This window comes from Spea bombifrons, chromosome 3 (genome assembly GCF_027358695.1).
Source record: "Spea bombifrons isolate aSpeBom1 chromosome 3, aSpeBom1.2.pri, whole genome shotgun sequence".
Taxonomy (NCBI): Eukaryota; Metazoa; Chordata; class Amphibia; order Anura; family Pelobatidae; genus Spea; species Spea bombifrons.
In genome coordinates, this window is record NC_071089.1 from 100,981,031 (window position 1) to 101,000,846 (window position 19,816).

The window sequence follows — 19,816 nt, forward strand, 5'->3', positions numbered from 1 at the left end:
ACTAACATACGTCACGCAGGTGCCCTGTCATAGAAGCCCTGGCAGAAGTGCCAGACAGCAGCAGCGGAGGTTGTCTGCCCGCATCGCGCAGATGTTCACCAGCTACCAGAGAGGGGTAACTGGCTCCTCCTCTCTGGCAGCCGGTGGACATCTGCGCGATGCGCGCACCCAACTCTGCTGCTGCCCAACACTTCCGCCAGGACTTCTTTGACAGAGCCCCAGCATGACATGGCATTCCAGTGCTCAGTCGTAGAAGCCCCAGTAGTCTTATATTCAGGCTTTTTCTTTTTTCCCTAAATACCGTATTTATATTTTTAAGAGTCGTCTTATAATTGAGCAGCAATGGGTGGTATGTGTCTTCCTCAGCCTCTAGTTCTCTACCAGAGGCCTGGGAGCTTGAGGGTTCGGCACAGTATTTTAGCTTTTCCTAGGACTGAACTTCTGGACAGAGTGTTCAGATGTCAGAATCTGGAATCTGTTTGTCCCGGTCTTCGGGTTCACGACCCACGTGACCAGGTCCTACCTGCTTCAAGGTCTCATGCAGGAGTCCTCTCTTCCGCGTCGATGCCGGTCCCCGACAAGCCTGGAACTGCACACGCGTGCGTTCCGCCATCGAAGATGTCAGACACGTGCGTTCCACCGGCAGAGTCATGTGTTCCACCATCCAAGATTAAAGGGATATCAACACCTGTGCTCCAGTATTACATGATCTTATAGGAACCTTTAGATCACGGCTCCTCATTCTATCCCCCTGGCAACTAAGGCATGCCCTGGATACCAGGAAGCATTTAAACCCTCAGCACACAACATTCAGCGCTCGGTTATTGAGCCTTTGTGGAGAGATATCCCAGCGTTATAACACCTGTCCCAGGTACCTGGTTCCTGTTCCCGCTCCTGTTCCTGACTCCCAATTACGGATTACTCTGCATCTGACCTGGGCTATCCTTTTGACTAGGCTACCTGCTACTTGTCTCGCCCTCGGTTCTGGCCTCGACTACAGCTTGTCTACCCCTCCTGTTGTGATGCTTCGGTACTACCTAAACCCCTTTTTGGGTCCTTGCCATTGGATTCCATCTGCAAACACTGCAAGGTTGTTCTACAGATGTGACACTATTGGAGCCACAATCCCTGCTTATGAGTTACAGCCCAGAGTGCTCCTATGACCACTAGAACCACTTTGGCCTTCACTCTGGTACTTCTCAAGCACCCTCTTCCTGATGTTGCCGTCACTTGACACCAATACATCTGTCACCACCACGGTCATCTGGTCTTTGGTCTACTACCACAATGTCAGGTTGATTGGCCAGTACCTGCTTGTCCATCTGGATCCTGATGTCCCCTGCTATTCTTCACAACCTTCTGTGGAATCTCCCATTTGGACCTGGGAGTGTTTAGCCCATACCATGTGTAGATGTTTCTGTATACAATGCCAGCTACTTGGTTGTGCTATTTAGGTGTACGCTGTTCCTGAGGTGTACGCAGAGTGGGGCAATTGCCCCAGGCGGCACTTTTGAAGAGGCGGCACTTTGCGTTTTTTTTTAAGCGGAGAAGAGAGAGGGTCGCTGAGTGGTTTTCGCCTATCAAGTTGTCAGTACCCGCTCGGCGCCCCTCTCTGTTCTCTTCGAGCCCTCTAGCTCGATGCCGGCTTGTAATGTTGAGCGCAGGAATATGACGTAATTTCCGGTGCTCAGCAGTGAAGCAGCGCACACCGCGGACGAGCAGGGAGACTCGCCGCAGGACTGCTGGAAGGTAAGTGAAGTACAAAGGGGGGGTAGGGTAGATAATGAGAAGGTAGGGAGAGGAAGGGTAGATAATGAGAAGGATTTCAAACTCTGCCCCAGGCGGCACTATGTCTTGGGCCGGCCCTGCCTGCGAGCATCTTACACTATATGTTAGACTGTCTCCGAAGCCTCTCTACATAGCCTGCACCTAATGCGGTAGATGCCTGCCTCTATGGATCTGGTGCCTGCTCTTGTGCTGCCATTTGTAGGGCCGAGTCCAGCCCTGTCCAGCAACTGGTAGGATTTTCCAATGTCAGCCACCTCAGCTATTTTTCTGTGGGACATTCTATGCAAGGTCTTGGCTTGCCATGGTACTTCCTCTACTTGATTTCCTTGCATGTCTGCTGCTGGTTCAGGCATTCTCTCAGCAGCTCATCTTTGAGTGCCACCTTACTGATTTACTCCCAGATGCTTTGGGTTTCACCCAGAACAGTGGCTTTGACACTTATCAGACCGCGTCCGCCTTCTTTCCAGCTGGTGTACAATCCCTGAGTGTATATACATATATAACCGGAAAAAGGCTCCACTCTGCATTACCACAGGAGAGCAGTGTGTCTGCTTTAGAACTTGATGGTGTACTTTATTGCTCTAATACATCTCATTGAATCTCCAGGAGTCACACATATAGCTTGTCATCACTCTTGTCTGATGTTTCCCTGTTAATACAATCTGAACTGACAGCTGTTTATAGAAATAGACTGTTGGATGCTAAGAATGGCTATATTTTATATCAGTTAATTTTAAAAAAAGGAAATGGAGGCAGAGTAAGAAGACTGCTTATAAGCTGTTTTGACCACTTTTTTTATACACGATGTGTGCATATTTAAATGCCCAATGCCCTGTATATCCACATTCTTGTTATGACAGAAACAGATCAGTACCCTGCACTCTGAGCTCGCTTCACCCCCTCACACCCACTTCCACACCCCTTGTTTATGTCCCCAAGCACTTAGTGCTGGAGCCGTTACTGTTTAATCTTCTGTATTAGAGTTACTTCACCTGCACGTTCCACTGGTATGACATTTGTTCCATTTGTACATAAAAAAGATATTTACACATTTTCATGGGGACATGAGAGTGATGTAACATATCATAAAGTTGGTTAAAGATGAGAAATCTAGTTGTGTTGCATAAGCATTGATCACAATGAAAAAGAATATGTGGTATAATATTATGGATAGTAATTTTCTCTCATTAAATAGAGCCATTAGGTTCCATCAAGTGTGAATTCCTCTCACGAGAACTCGTACAAGCAAAACATCATTATGTTTCATGATAACTGTAATGGCAAATAGAGATTAAATTAAGAAAGGGCATGAAAAGCCAGTGCTGTTAAGAAGCGGCTAGACATCAATGAGAATATGGAAGTAATTTAGAATTTTAGTTTTTACTGAACAATGCCAAGGGGACAGGATAAACTACATGTAAAGTTCCATCTTAAAATATGTCCAGGCCAATGTGAATGTACCGTATTTGCTCAATTATAAGATGACCCCCCCAAGTTTTATAATAATAATTTAGGGGGGGGGAGCCTGAATATAGGACTTCCCTATAGGAAAATAAGTTTTACTAGTAAATATTAATTCATATTTAATTAAAAACATTTTTTTGTTTTTATTTCCTTTTTTTTTTTGCCACTCTGCCGCAGTAATGAACATCTGCCCCCCAGAAATGCCTTATACCCCCTATATGCCACTCTGCCTCCCTAATAAGCCACTCTGCCCCCAGATATGCCTTTTAACCCCCTATTTGCCACTCTGCCCCCAGATATGCCTTATACACCCATATATGCCACTCTGCCTCCCTGACATGCATTTTAACCCCCTATTTGACACTCCCCCCAGGTATGCCTTATACCCCCTATATGCCACTCTGCTTCTTGAAAACCATTGAACCCTGCTCCATGCCACTCTTAACCCCCCTACTTACCAGTGCACCCCTTTACTTGCCCCTTTACTTGTGACCTGTGCTCCCTGGTTTCTAGTGGGCAGCCGGTGGAGGTCTGTGCGAGGCTGGCAGAGGTTGCTAGAGAGAAGGATCCAGGTCCCCTGTAGCGCTGCGGGGGATCTGGATCTTAGTCTTGTAATCAGACCTCTATTTGAGGTCTGATTAGAAGACGATCATAAATATATAAAACGAAGGATATTTTTCAGAGCATTTACTCTGAAAAAAACTTGTCTCATAATCAAGCAAATACGGTATTTCTTTCTGGAGCACCTAACATAGGTAGATGTCTGTGTCTGAAATATAGGAACATTGTCACATGATAAATTTTCTACTTGTGAACATTTATTTTACTGCAAAATGCAAAAGACCCGGTGTTATTAAAGCTTCACCACACACCTCTAGTGTCTCCAGCTAGATAAATATCTGACTTTTAAATACAAACCAGTGGGGTGTACTAAAATAATTCCACACACATACCACACACCACACATACCCTCATGAGAAGTGCATTCAACCATTCAAGTCTATGGAGCCCATCTTTCTAATCTCAATGTGATTAAGAAAAAGAAACAAAAATGTGATAACATTTAAAAATAATTCTGCAGTGATGTCACCATCAAGGGAGCCATCCAGTTACAGCAAAATGGAAAAAAAAAGTTTATTTTTATGAGCAAGTGCTAAAATTAGCTCTGTATCTTCGCTAAATTCCTGGCATGGAATAAGTGAATTGGCCTGGCTCAAAGATGTCCCAATTAGGACATGGGCGCAGACTGACCAGAAAAATAAATTGTGCACCTCCCAAATGTGTCCTTTTAGCCCTCAAACAACCAGACAAACCAGATGTTCCTGAACTCATATTGGGTTGTTGTTTGTCAGTGACATATACCAAGGGCTGTAAATTCATACAATGTGTGTGGAAAAAAACACAAAAATATTACTACCACAAACTTGGACAAAGGCAGGTATTAGAATTTGACCAATATTTGAAATACCCTACATTAAATAATTCTAAGTCTATCATCACACCCCTTACTTTGGCCGGAGCCATTTTAATAGCTGCTTGCACAGTCCAAGTCAGCACTGAGTCAAGAAATTTGGACCATTTACCCCCTGGGTCAGCCCACTTACCTCGCGTATATCACAAGAGAGAGTTCATTACCACAGTGAAACAAATAATGATTTAATGGTAGTTGTTTTAGTATGTTCATTATATCCCCTTTCATGAATTGCGCCAATACTCAATACTCGCGGTACTTTTCCCTCTTCTGGCTGCCTTCAGTAATGTCATACATTGTTATAAATGTGCAACCTTATTTTAAATGTACCCATCTATGTTTCCATCCAATATGATTTTTGGAGACACCACTGAAGTTTAATTGTCTAGGGATGCTCATAGCTTGTTCAGAGTGTTGTTAGCTCACTTCTGATCCTTTGTTTTAGAGTTTTATGGAATGTTTTAGTAATATGTTTTTTTTGACTGAAACAATATAACCCCTTTTCGTCATTGTAAATAAGGGAACTTGACGATTGAACAATTCAAAGATGCAAGTGCTTATCTTCCCTTCTAATGTCCAACATATGTATAAGTATCATGCATGGGAAACATGAACCCTGCCAGGCTACAGAAAAGTGCAGTGATCTTCTACAAAATGCTTGAGGTAAGGTATATGTGTGATGTGAGGTAAGTTGTGTTGTGGAATATAATTGTAAGGTGCTGACAATGCTAAAGATTTCCCAATAAAGGTTCTGCACTTAACCACATAACAATTTTATTTTGGTGGAATAAGATATTCATCAAGTATAGATCAGGAGTCCAATCCAACTCTGTGTGGATGAAAATTGATGAGACAATAGCCAGATGACCAACAAGCCCCCAAGTGGGTCCTGTCTTATATCTGTGTTTTATCACAGTGGTCATCATCAATTGCTGCCAATCAAGACCAATTGCTGCCAACCAAGAAATAGCATATTTGTCCTGGTAAATCTACCCCAATCAGATAAATCAAACATTTTTGATTAATATTTCATATCAATTAATTCACAATTTTGTAAAAACAAAAAACGAAGCGTCTAAATTATATTTACTGTGTGACATTTGATGGGCGTGGAGGAGTTGTAAGCATTGCAGAACTACATAATTAGAAATGTCCTTGCATTAAAGCAGTGAACATAACATAATTTTGATTTTGCTGTAAAGTATCCAAGACAGTTGCTGATGTTGCAATGTGCTCTCCAGAAAAATATGGATAAACTATGGTGATCACTAAGAACACTTAAAGTGACCAAGGACAACACACTAATATGTGTGGCTCATATACATTAGATTATCTTGTTTAGTAATATGGGGCCCTGGACTCTGGTGGATTTATTGTGCGAATAAAAACAGGCTTTCCTGAAGGTTTGGGAAAATGTCTGCCTTTGTGGTAGACCAGGATCCCACGGAGAATAGTTGCCACCACTTCACCCTGCAGGCAAAATCCCAGGTATGGGTTAATCTGTAAAACATAAAAAATGAATTGGGTTTAAAAAGTACCGTATTATAAAACACTCAAAACCTTCATAGCATGGAAGAATTATTATTATCGTGTTTAGTGCAGGGGTCTACTAGTTTTATTAAATTCACAGTGCAATGATACAAACAAAAACCTAGCTACATCTAGAATCTAAAATCTAACTACTCCTCCAGTATATGCCCTTACTTGGGATGGACATAAATCCAGTGATACCAGTTAACCATCACCAACTGTTTTATTCATTGTGGCACTGCTCAGCAGCAGTACCCAGCAATTGAGGTTCCTCTACTGAACACTTATGCAACATTGGATTTTAACCTTCCTATCAATTAGAAGTGGGTGAAAGGTACAGAAAACATTGCTTATGCACTTATCAAATCTAATATAAATTTGACCAAGCTGATTATCAGATATCAGATGTTCCCATTAACAAATGTAACAATTAAAAATATAGATTGGTATAGCTTTCCTCACAGTGTAAAATAAAGTTATTTCTACAGAATGTGACCATGCCTAGTAATGTGATGGAAAGTCAGGGTCTTTAGGTGCTGGCACATTGTGCAGGCTATGAACGTGTTCCTATAAGCACTCTTCAATAATACCCAAAGATAAATAATATTTTAGGTGAGAAATCAAGAACAAGAGAAACCCTCTAATGTTTGGTAGACTGAGTTATGATTGAGACATCAAACAGCATATAACCTGTGCAGTTTTCTTGTTCTCCACCGTCCAAACCTAAATTCACAAACACTGCAGATTTGTGCTTCCATTACAACTCTATAATGGGACCACTGTGCTAGCCCCTATGTGGTTTGCATTTATGTAACCCATAGAAAATAGATGGCAGCTGTGCCAACTGGCCACATATCTCCATTGGATCAATGGGCCTGTTAAGGATATCAGTGATCTCTCTTTTAAACGGCCCATTAAACAGTGGAGCTACAGGGAGCCTAATTGTCCAATAGGAGTGGCCACTCTTTGCCAGCCAAGCTCAGCTCCAGAAATTACTTGGCTGGACTTAATAAAACTGTAATGATAAAAGCTTGACAACAGTAGACAATTACAAGTCTCCATTTTAGTTCTCATATAACGCTATGAGATTTTCTAAGAAGTCGACTAGATTTCACGAGGACACCACATGCTGTTCAACTGGTTATATTTTTTATATATGCATTAAGTTTTGTGATAGTACCTTATTCTTGTGGTGAAGTCTCTTTACCTGCACCTGTTATGGAACAAAAGGCATTGGTTAGGCTTGAGAGAACATACTGTATAATGGTAAGCGACCAAACCTCATCCAACTTATCCATTACATAACTGATACTCTTCTCAATGTTTTGTAGATATTTTACTGGTGTCTGGATGTTACATACTCTGCAGATAAACAGTGACTTTGTAAATGTCTTTCGATTTGCTATGTAGGCAGATTTGATTGCATTAGTAGAAAATCAAATAACATGTCAAATATCACTACCACTAACATCTGAAATATGCCTGATAAGTGACTACATTTGGCCTTGTATGCATACAACATTCATCACTGGCATGGACCATATCTCAGTATCTGTGCATCTGTGCTAAAAAATGGTTATCCCAATGATGCATAATATTTGGGGAGGACAGTATGCTAATAGGGTATTCCTCATTGATAGACAAATGCTATGTAAAATTATTTTGCTTCTCCGCTCTACCTGGAACTCTTTATCTGGATCCCAGATGACAAAGTCAGCATCATATCCAACTTTAATAGACCCTTTGCAATTGCCCAAGTTGCACAGTTTAGCTGGGTTACCACTCAGCAAACGAGAGACATCTGGCAGGGTGAAGCCTCTTCCTTGGGCAGAGCTCCAAAATAGAGACAGCCCTGCGAAAATTAGAAAAGATTTCTTAAACAAACCAGCTACTATATGTGTTTAAGCTCAAGGCATATTGATGGTATTTGATGGTATTTTAAGTTTATCGTCCAGTTACTAATAACACTACTTAAAATACTAGGGACTTTTTTATAGTGGAGTTGTTAAAGCATGCCTCCATCATAGCTTCTGGATTACACAGGACCCCATACTCACCAAGCTGCAGGGAGGAAATTCCTCCCCAAGCACCCATAAAATCTCCATCCTGCAGAAGCTTGAGATCTGGAGTACAGGGGGAGTGATCAGATACTACCATATCTATGTGGCCTTGTTGCAGGGCATTCCACAGTGCCTCCTATAGAAGGAACACACACTATAGGTGAAGGTGACTTTTTATATGCTCCTTGAGCATAAAATACAGAGCTGTATACAGTAATGTAGGTAAAAACCAACAAAAACGTTGGTTTTATTTCATTTTGCGCCAATAAACTTCTCTTATCTGGGGGCTGCCATTGTTTTTACCGGTGAGCCTGGGGCAGTATTTCTTTGGTACCTCACCCCACTCTGGGCAATATAACTAACACACAACCTTACACACATGCTCACTCTAACACCATAGAAGAAAGAGGGAGGTGGTTATCAGGAAAGACTTATGATCTCAATAAGTATAGCTTAGAGCAGGGGGAGCAGGGGCGTCCAACATGCGGCCCGTAGGCCAAATGCGGCCCGCCAGACCTTGAGGTGCGGCCCTCATGAGATCCGCAGGCAGGGCAACCAGGATCGCAGAATCGCAAGGGCCCTGCTGCTTTCCTGTGGGTTGCTCGCGCAGCAGTCAGTGTTTTTTGTACCACACAGCGGAAGCAGAACCCAGAGTCACGTGAATTTATGTCACATCACATGACTCCGCTCCATTCCTGCTTCCGCTGTTCGGCACAAGAGAAGTTGCTCGCGAGCAACACAGTGAGAAGCAGCAGGCCCTGCGTAAGTCTGCGAGTGAGAGATCTGCAGTGCAGGTAAGAGGGTGGGGGTGGGTTTGTATGCGTGATTGAGGGAATGAATCTGTGAATAAATGAGTATATGAATGAGTGTATGTGTGATAGCATGGATATGTAAGTGGAAGGGCATGGCACAGGGAGCCAGGTTTCAGCATGTATTGGCTGACTTGGAATGATAGGAGTGTGATTGCTAACAGCAATCACAGTCCTATCATGCCCAGGTTCCTGCATTTACTGATTGGCTGGGCATGATAGGAGTGTGATTGCTGTTAACAATCACACTCCTATCATGCCAAATCAGCCAGTACATGCTGGAACCTTGGTATGCCTGCGCATGATAGGAGTGTGATTGCTGTTAGCAATTATATATATATATATATATGTGTGTGTTAATATTGTGACTGTATTTCATTGTCCATACTTTTATTAAAAGTAAGTAACACACCAAATTGGACAGAAAATACAATAACAATATCAATTTATATATGATTAACAGCAATCACACTAATTATCATGCCCAGGCAACCAGTACATGCTGGAATATTGCTATTTAATTTGTTTGTACAATTCTGGTGTGTTACTTTTATTAAAAGTGTGTTTTTTTAATTTTATTTTTAAACATGGGGGATCATTTTCTGTTTCGGTTTCGATCGAGAATTTTCATTTTGGTGCATCCCTAGAATAAATAGAATTATTTAATTTTTACTTATCCAGAGATAAAATGCCCTCTTGAATTTGTAGTCACGTCAGAGGACAAAACTTTCTAGGCCCAGAAATCAGTGAGAGGCATTGTAAAGGATTTTGTGTCATTTACTTTATTTCAATCTGCATGTCTTATTTAAGGCCGTTTTTTCTCTCAGTGAAAAATGAGTGCGGCCCCCGAACATATATATTTCTGATGATGTGGCCCGCTGCAGGAAAAACTTGGACACCCCTGGCTTAGAGGGAAAAAAACAGGACTGTGTGATATTAACAAATAAATGGAATTAACAAATTGCAGGAGGGAAGTTTATTCAAAGAGGGGTACTATTAAAACAAGAGGTCATAATACAAAAACTCAGTTTTACTTTATTGAGCGGGTGGTGCAACAGCATCCCCGCAGAGGTAGTAGAGGCTAGTATAGTGAGGGAATTTAAACAAGTGTATATATATATGTGTTGGTATCATTGTTGATATCAACACATATCATATCATATCATTCATACTTAATTAATCAGACTTTCAAGCTGGGTGATTATTATATTATTTACCACAAGGTTGTATGAAAAAGGGAGTCTGGTAAAAAATAACAGATCTGGAATACATACAAATGGCTAACATAAAGCTGCCTGAAAACATTATATTATGCAAAAACTACTTTAAAAAAAACATTTTTTATCATATACTATCTCATACTAATACAATCTAATGCACCTTGAACTGTTCTATACCATTCATTGAGAAAAGCTTTATGATTCCTTCTTTAGATTAGTAAAGAGAACACTATGGCATTATTTCTAAAATCATACAACTAGGCATTGAAATAATGGGACAAGAAAGAATGCCGACTGTTATGGAAGTGTAACCAAATTATGTTTGCAACACAATAACTACTTATCTCACCTGTACAATGTATAATAATAACTTTACCTTGTTGGCACAGTCCCTTACAGGGGGGCAGCATTTGTAGTATGTGGCTCCAGGGGGGATATTCTCAGCACTCAGTGATAGGTAGTGATGAGTAGTCTCTACAGTGATAGGTGCCCCAGCCTTTTTAGCTCTTCTAATAATGGGAATTGATTTCACAGAGGACAGATGTACAATGTGACAATGAACCCTGGGAACACAGGGACAAAGTGGTCATTCACTGAATGATCTATGGTATCAGTGTACGTAGCATGTCCTTGACTTATGATAGGTGATATTCAGGGCCGGCGCCACCTAAAGGCAAAGTAGGCGCCCGCCTAGGGGGGCGCCGGCAGCCGAGCAGCCCTCAGCCGCAAACCGCTGCCCACGGTCATTCATTAGAAGCGCGGCCGGGTCTTGTGGTGACTTCATGGGAGGCAGGCAGCCGCGAGCCGCCGGACATTCAGTAGCCGCGGCTCACTGTCACTATGGGATGGAGTGGGAGCGAGTCAGCCAGCGGGGGTGGAGCCAGGGGGCGGCAAAATTATGTTTTTCCTAGGGTGGCAAAAATCCTTGCACCATCCCTGGTGATCCTGGTGTACTTTTAGCCATGTTAGTAACTGATAACTCACATAACGTTGATGTGACTAGGTTAGAATGTGCTCTGTTTGTGGAATATCATGGGACCCTACAGCTGGTACTCACTGATACTGTAAACAGAGATCAGTGACAAGCTCAATTGCAGCCACTTCCATCTCATCTGGACGTGAACTGAGGAATGTATCATACAGCACTGGATCTGGGAGGAAACAGATAGATGTAATGTGTATATTTAGTGTTAGACTATCAGCACAAAACTTTGTTGAACATCCCTTTATTGTACTGCACTTTGCTTCATTTGCAGACCTCACAACTCTGACTTTTACACTTTAGAAGACCAACCACGTAAATGATTAAGAGTGAGGAAAAATCTTGAGGCAGGAAACTGTTTCTTGCTAACAATCATCTGTATTCTCTAAGCCTGCTTAGGTTATATGACACTAGTCATAATTCTGTCCTCAGGGGTGGATCAAGGTAAGGTGGGGATGTGGGACAACACTGTTTCAAGGCTTCCTTCTCCAAAATAATTATAGATAGATGCCATTTTTGTGAAAAATTGTTTCACCTTACCAGTCCGCAGCAAGATAACAATTGGGAGTCCTCTCGCTTTATATCAAAATGTAAAAACACAGAATTTGACAGCACGTTAGAACCAGTTGGTTCATGTAGTCTGCCCCTTTGCCCTGATGTAAAGGACTGGAAAGCTCTAAACATCCTCAGGAATCATTTTTAAGGGGACAGGAAGGGGGACTACCGTGCAAAACTACATGACATTCAGCTAATGTCCACACATTACAAAAGCCATGAAGTTTCCACTGTAACATGTAATGTTTGACTACAAAAGAAGCTTCTTCTATGTTTCTGCAAATACCCCTGCTGCAGAAGAGATGTTCCATGCACCAAGTGGACCCCATCTGGACATCACCCAGCAAAACAAGTAATGTATTCCTTCTGTGTAGTGCATACTACAAGTAAGCAGCAGACAGGGGCCCTTGCCACCAGGGGTCCTGGGACAAATGCGCTATTTGCCCCATTGTTAATCTACTCTTGTCCTATATAAATAAATATCTTTCGGCATATGGCACTCATTAGAATTAACAGCCACTGCAAAATTGCACAAAGGTTAAAGTATAAATGTATGTATATCTCTACATGTGTGTAATGTCTGCCCTCACCTCCACATGCAGGAGATCCATCAGATAAGTCAAGTTCAGCATGAAACTAAAATAAATTTGAAAAAAAATCATTGATTTGCAAATAATCACAATTACAAGAAAATATGATTCAACTGTGTTAAATATATACATTTAAAACAGAAATAGCCAGGGGCGTAGCTAGAGTATTTGTTACCTGGGGCGGATCCTGTGGCACCCCTCCCCCCCCACATACACAACACACTTAACTCCCACCACTACACACTGAACAAGACATTGTCACTTTTCTTCCTCCTCTTCGTTCTTCATCTTGGCTCTTCTTCATCTGTGTCCTTCCGTGCCATGAGCGCGGAAGGCTTTAGTGTTATGCTCCGGGATATGACATTAAATCCTGACGTATAGCAGCAGTTGCCGCACGCATCGCAAGGGAGCAGGATCGGAGATCTATTAACAGACCTCCCACTCGCTTGACTGATTTTAAGCCAGTTAGAGGGAGATCTTTGATCTCCCCAACCGAGCCTGCTCTGGAGGGGTGAGCAGCTGATAACGGCCTGGTGGCACCCCCTTGATGAGTGGCACCCCCTTAGGTACACCACTGCAGATAGCTTTACTATTATCAAAATGTAAAGATATGGACATTAATATCACACATTGAACAGAGCTCTCGCTTTTCAAGTGGTTTTCTATACATGTTATTAACTTCCTTACATTTATGAAATATTTTTATCTCATTACATAAACTATTGAGAAGCATTACTTTCTATGTTCACAGAATTTTTCACTTTTTGCCCCATTATCTAAATACTATGCTAATATTAAACTCTCACTTAAGCACAATGAAGAAAAACTAATTCCAAGTTCTAGTATTAGTTATTTACAGTTTTCACTAGTAGAATGCATTGATAGAGTATTACCCTTTGCAGAATATACCCCCGAGTGAGTTAACCTGTACTTACCAGCAGGACACTGTTAGTCCCTTGTAACTCTGACATGGCTGCATGCAGATCCATTAGACTGACATGTGGAAATTCTGGTACCCCACTGGAGATCAGAAAACACTTAAACCCGGCCACACCTGCGTGTAGCATAGGGATCAGCTCCGTCTGTCATAATGCAACACATAGATACAAATTATTTTAATTATTTTTTAAAACACCAAATGCAGGAATATTTTGCTATTCTCCATAACACGATATATCGCCTTGGCCCCAAAATTCTTCTTCAGAAATTTGTCAGATAAACAGGACCCTATCAGGTTCACATAAATTGTGACAGATTCTTGTGTCATGTATTTGAGATGAAAGTTAATTATTAATATAAACATGTTTTGTCTGTGTCATTGTCCTGTCTATGACCATTCTGCAAACATTTTTATGTACAGTATTTAGTCTTTTTTTAGTGTACTTTTGACATAACTGAAATAACCCCATATGACAGGAAAGTGTTATTCTGCACTAGAAAATAATTCACAAGGTCGCCTTGAATTGAATTTGAATTTGACACTTAGCAAGGAATGCTGTAGTATCTCTAAGGAATAAAGGATCATATGATTGAATTCAAATTGTGAAGAAAACCCCTAAAATGCATAATAAATAATTATGGTGAATAATCTGTAAAAAGAATCTAACTCACACCTATTCTGATGTATTCCTATCAAATCATTCATACTATACTGACCTTAGAAAGAAATTGAAGCAACATTTCACTTAGGTGTGAGTTAGCTTCTTTTTACAGATTACTCACCATAATTATTTATTATGTGTCTTAGGGGTTGCCACAGGTGTATAAATTCAAGCACCGAGCCACACAGCCTGCATTTACAAATATTTGAGAAAAAAAGGTTAGTTCTGAAGAGCTCAATGAATTCAGGCGTGGTGCTGTGATAGGATGTCACCTTTACAAAAAGTCAGTTCCTGAAATTTCACCCCTGCTAGATATTCAAAGGCCAACTGTAAGTGGTATTATTGGAAAGAGCAAGCGTTTAGGAACAGCAGAAACTCAGTCATGAAGTGGAAGACCACATAAAGTCACAGAGCGGGGTCACCGAGTGCCCGAGGTGCATAGTATATAAAATTTGCTAACGCTCTGCTGATTCCATAGCATAAGAGCTCCAAACATCCACTTGGATTAATATTAGAACAAGAAATATGTGGCGGGACAATGCTAAGCGTCATATTGAATGGTGTAAAGCACGCCATATCTGGACTCTGGAAACGTGTTCTGTGGGGCGCTTATGTTCCTCAGTCTGATGGGTGAGTCTGGGTTTGGCTGGTGCCAGGAGAATGTTATCTGCTTGACTGCATTGTGCCAACTGTACAGTTTGGTGGAAGAGGGATAATGGTCTGGGCTGTATTCAGGCTGTGGGCCCTTTACTTCCAATGAAGGGAAAGGTTGATGCTTCAGCATACCAAGACATTTTGGACAATGCTATGCTTCCAGTTTGGGGAAGGCCCTTTTCTATTCCAGCATGACTGATCCCCAGTGCACAACGCAGGGTTAATAAAGACATGGCTGGATGAGTTTGGTGTAGAAGAACTTGACTGGCCCTCACACAGCCCTGACCTCAACCCCACCGAACACAAATTATTTAACTATTGACACTTCTATATACCTGGAAATAGGAATCTCTTCCTCAGTCAGCATGCATAACACTTGAAAATGCCCATGAATTGTGCTACTGACATCATCATATATAAATAACTCAAGTCAGATTTTTATTAGCTGCATTTTTTGTTAAAATCACTTCGATTTAAGTTAAAATGATTATGTTTGTCTTTTATGTGACAGTGAACTGTATTTATAAAGAAATATCCTTGTTTGTTTCCATGGTGAGTGCTCTACATTCAGGACTTTGCCTCTTTATTAATGAGCAATAATGTGCTTTTGCAAATAATGACACCATTTCAACTGCTGCGGGCCACACATTCCCCTCAATGCACTATAGAAACAATCAATAATTTAGAATTACATAGTTCTCATATATGTTGGGATATCTGTGTAAGAGATGATAATACAAAATGTTTCCAAAAGTTTTTGTTATTGCAGTTCTACACGCTATTTAAACCTCTTAGTAGATGTTTCCTGTTGGTTTCAATGTTGGTTTAAGTGGTCACAGTCTAGAACCCACAACGTTATTTGGAAATTAGCCAGCCATTTTCAACCACCAATTAAGTGACAGCTCCTTACTGCAGACACACTTCTTTCAAACAGATTACCTGATTATCAGGAATGACACCACCCCAAAATGCTACATCTACAAAACATTGCCCTTCAGCAGCCTTCAGCTTGGTTCGGAAATTACTCAGAGATGTGGTAGGTGGCAGGCTATTTCTGTAGAAATACAATAGTGAGTGGGTAATAACAAACAAGATCATTAGCAGTCACTTATCATTTAACTCTAACTGTAAATTTATTCTCCTTTTAATTAATATGAAAAAAACACGTTTAACACTTCAATTCCTTACCCATAAATCCACAGGGCCTGCATATGTTATCCATACCTACCTACTGAAAATACAGGCAGACTCGTAGTTGATAAATGGAACACCCTAAATGTATTTAATCTGACTCCTGGTAGCTATGTAGAAACCATGGAGAACAGGAATTTAATGCCATTACGTGAAGCTGCCTTACTGATCCCAATGCATCATCATAGAAGTTTTGCATTTCTTCACCCATTGTTTTTAGATTGTCCCATACTGTCCTACTTTTCGTACAATGGCATATCTACAATTGTGGTGATTCCTCCCGAAGCCGCAGCCAGCGTAGCCGTATGGAAACCTTCCCAGTTTGTGCGCCCCGGCTCGTTTACATGTACGTGTGGATCAATAACTCCAGGCATAACCACAAGGTCCCCAACATCAAGGAGCTTTAAGACAAAAAAAGGATTATATAGCAATATTTTGACCTCTTAAGATTCAAAATATCACTAACAAGATATATAATTAACCAATAAGGAAATACTAATTTGACATTACTGAGAACTTGCAGAATTGGACTTATGATGCAAGGCCTTTCAGGACAGAGTGTTCACAATGACAGATATTACCATTTAGTAACAGAGGATTGTAGTGTAACACTGGAGTAGATGTAGTAAGAGTAGAACATTTGTATATGGTTTGTCTATTCATTGTTTTAAATATTTAAAACAAGTTTAGTGTCAGCTAACCCCAGATTGGCCATGTGTTGGTTGCTATGGTAATAAGATAATTTGCACCATCATCCATGAGTTTTCATGGTGTCTTTGTATCCTAGCACTTATTAGATCTATGCCTTTGAAAGGGAAACACTTCTCTGAATGGTGGAAAACAGTATGCAAGAGATCCCATTCAGATTTTTTCTAGAGTTTTAGAATCTCCCCGTGTTACCTTTGATCCACTTGCTGGTTGTTGGCTTCCCCAAGGGTCAATACTGACAATCTTGCCATCACTAATGAAAATATCAGCTGGAGAGACATCATAACCAATTACAATTCTCTTACTTCTAATGATTTTGACTTCTGATCCAAGATCCAAATTCATAATTACTTCTAGAAAGAAGATAAATATTTTTTGAATGACATCTGTTAAAGAGAAACTGTCATCTTAATGTTTTTACAGCTATTAGCATAACTAAATATATTCAAAGTGCCTAAAGCTATAGAACCAGGAAAAGAGGAGGAATAATTACAGTTATAGTAATCAAGTTATCAACAAAAGTGTGGATGTTAGGGTCCACTCTGGTGCAAGTATAACAGGCTTTTTTCTCCAAAACGGTTTTGCAGTAATGACTCAATATTAGGCTTGTGCATTTCGATTTGTACATTTTTTTTTTAATTTAACGATTTGTACAAAGCATTGAAAATGAGGCCAGACCCCCCCACGAATCGTACGAAAACTAAGCAAAAAAGACAAACTTCACTCTCTCTCTCTAATGCATATTCTTCCAAATCTTCTACCTTCTCTTCTCTATTCTATCTTCCTTAATCTGCTATCTTCTTTCTTTGCCCGCATCTCCTGACATAACCCGGCGGCAACTTCTGCATAAAATGGTAGTGCTGCAGTGATGTCCTCCCGGTTGGAGGACATCCCAGCCTTTGTCAATGTTTCTGGTAGTGTTTGTTTTTTTCACACACATCGTATGAATGTACAGCTCCTGGTATACGATAAACAACTGACACCCAAATATGAATTTAGCAACATCTCCTGAGTACAGTGATACCACCCATAGCCACATTTTGGAAGTGCACATTTTTTCTTTTGGAATTTTGACATGTGGTCAGTCTGCCCCATATCTAATTTGGGACATTTTTGAAGTCTGCCAAATCAATTTACCCCATAAAACTAGACATCCCATGGGTATTTCAAGTTTTGTAATTTTTTCCATACTGTAATTCTTGTCAATTTCTAGCACTGAATAGCCTTCATTTCTCATACCACAAAATAGACTGACGAGTTTTGGAAGAAAAGTTATTTGTTTCTGGCCATTCTGAGCTTGCAAATGCTGATTCTCCAGATATGCAACTAGTCTAAAGAAGGCCAGGTTTATTGGTTCTTTAGCAGAACATTTTTTTTAGCTGCACCAACATAATTACAAAAAGGTTTTCTAATGATCAGTTACCCTTTTATACTTAAAATTGAAACACAGGAGTGATGGGAGTGATAAAATACATCTGTATGCCTATGAAGATATTCCATTAAAAAAACAGCCTTTCCAGCTACAATAATCATTTACAACAATGTCTACACAGTATTACCACAGAATTTGTGTTTCTTTTACAAGGAAATTTCTAAGTGACCCCAAACTTTTGAACCTTTGTGTATATTGTGCAAGCAACTTCATAGACTTTAAGGCTGCTCCATCCTTGGAATACACATGAGGTGGATGCTTAATACATAAATGTGACAAAAACCCTTGCACAATTCTAAACAGTACTACATATATTACTTCATTCAATTAGTTTAAGAAATAATGTTAAGAGGGAAGCAGCAAAGTATTAAAACATATACAGAGTAACACTTAGGAAATCCAGTAATTGGTGGAAAAGTTAATTCATAGTCACCAGTAGGAGCTTAGTAGCTTTTGTGAGTAGACGCCAATTGTGCATCTATTACAATTTATTTTTTATTGTAACATCCCTTTAATTATTTCCCAGTATAAAACATAGCAATGAAGTTTTATTTACATAATACTAATATTTTCTTGCTTGTTGAGTTGTTTGTGTGACTATGGATAATGCTACAGCCTGATCTCCTTTTAAGCAAATGCTTCTTTTTTTATAGAGGTTAATGGATATAAAGAGGCTTATATATCGATCTTTGTGATATTTTTACCAGAAACAGGCTTTCTATTGTTTGCAATAACCGAAGAAAAATACCCTACGTAGGATCCTACATAGATAAGAAATATAGATAAAACAGATAAAACATAGATAAAAAAATATAATAAAATGGAATACATAATTTGAAGCAATAATCAATCATATAGTAATTGATATGCATAGTAAAAGATGTATTCTCTAGCATTTTAACAAATCGACCCACCTTAACTATACATCATGCAGTGCAGAATAAGACCTTGTTGCAAGAGAAGCTCACTGAATTTGGCCCTTTATTATGCATAGTAAAGTTGGTGTGATGAAACATTAAAGTGTTCTACCAACAAGCTGCTGCTCAGTTTATAGCTGATAAGAAACATCTTGGAAAAGTCTGTCCTACAACACCATAAAAATGTTAAAACAAAAACATGCATAAAGAAACTGTTGGAAAATGTGTATGTTGACAGGTTCCCCTTTACCTGATTTAGGTTTTAAGGACATTCCAGTTTCTTGGGCTGAATGGTGTCACTCGCTTCTGTCTATATATTTCATTTGCCAGATCTCCTGACTTTCTACTCTGCCCAGATTGCAATCTTTTTTAAGAAAACTTTTTAAGCAATACGGTAACTTTTCTTTTTAGAGCTCTCGGTTGGACAGGTCACTTTCTCCCTTTCACTGAACTTCTTTCCCTTGTCTGCAACCTTTGCACCCAGGCTCCTGCATTACCTTTCATATGTTTGTTGTCCAGTTTATTTGACCCTCTTAAAAGTTATCTTGCCTATCCTGTTGTATTCTGCTGACTCATCTACTACTATCGTTAATGATTCATGGCTCTGAACGGCAAAACTTGCAGTTTATAAAGTACAGACAGTAGTACAGACACTAAAGGTATAGGGCTTCTTTGACCTAATAAGACTTTAGGTACACTGGTGCAGTATCTCCTTACATAGCATGCAGTTCATGCAATCAAAGGTAAACCTATAAGAATGGCAATAACGGCATGTAATATAATGCTACCCATTTGTCTATAGCCATAACAGCCTTCACTCATTTGGGATGGTTTTCTTCAAGAT

At 40.1% G+C, this 19,816-nt stretch overlaps 1 protein-coding gene across 2 annotated transcripts; it reads right to left on the reverse strand.

Annotated features, from left to right (window-relative positions):
• Positions 1 to 5,485: 5,485 nt before the first annotated feature.
• LOC128482675 (allantoinase, mitochondrial-like) lies at positions 5,486 to 19,487 on the reverse strand. Of its 2 annotated transcripts, XM_053458519.1 has the most exons (13): positions 19,223 to 19,487; positions 18,970 to 19,139; positions 16,816 to 16,976; positions 16,165 to 16,316; positions 15,664 to 15,778; positions 13,405 to 13,551; positions 12,470 to 12,515; positions 11,400 to 11,493; positions 10,719 to 10,905; positions 8,311 to 8,449; positions 7,933 to 8,105; positions 7,434 to 7,466; positions 5,486 to 6,223 (listed from the first exon to the last, which is right to left on the reverse strand). In XM_053458519.1, exons 3-13 carry the CDS (start codon positions 16,966 to 16,968, stop codon positions 6,062 to 6,064), a joined length of 1,401 nt encoding a protein of 466 aa, XP_053314494.1. In that variant the 5' UTR covers positions 16,969 to 16,976; positions 18,970 to 19,139; positions 19,223 to 19,487; the 3' UTR covers positions 5,486 to 6,061. The 2 variants fall into 2 exon arrangements, with proteins under 2 accessions (XP_053314494.1, XP_053314493.1); XM_053458518.1 differs by lacking the exon at positions 18,970 to 19,139.
• Between the last annotated feature and the right edge of the window lie 329 nt (positions 19,488 to 19,816).

Excerpts from the sequence above, each read along its gene's own strand:
- LOC128482675 (XM_053458518.1), bottom strand. The coding sequence starts at position 19,244 with ATGTCCTTAAAACCTAAATCAG. Across the intron at positions 15,779-16,164 it reads ACAATTGTAGATATGCCATT|AAATAGCCTGCCACCTACCA; the intron begins GTACGAAAAGTA and ends GTATTTCTACAG. Across the intron at positions 7,467-7,932 it reads ATCCAGATAAAGAGTTCCAG|GTGCAGGTAAAGAGACTTCA; the intron begins GTAGAGCGGAGA and ends GTTCCATAACAG.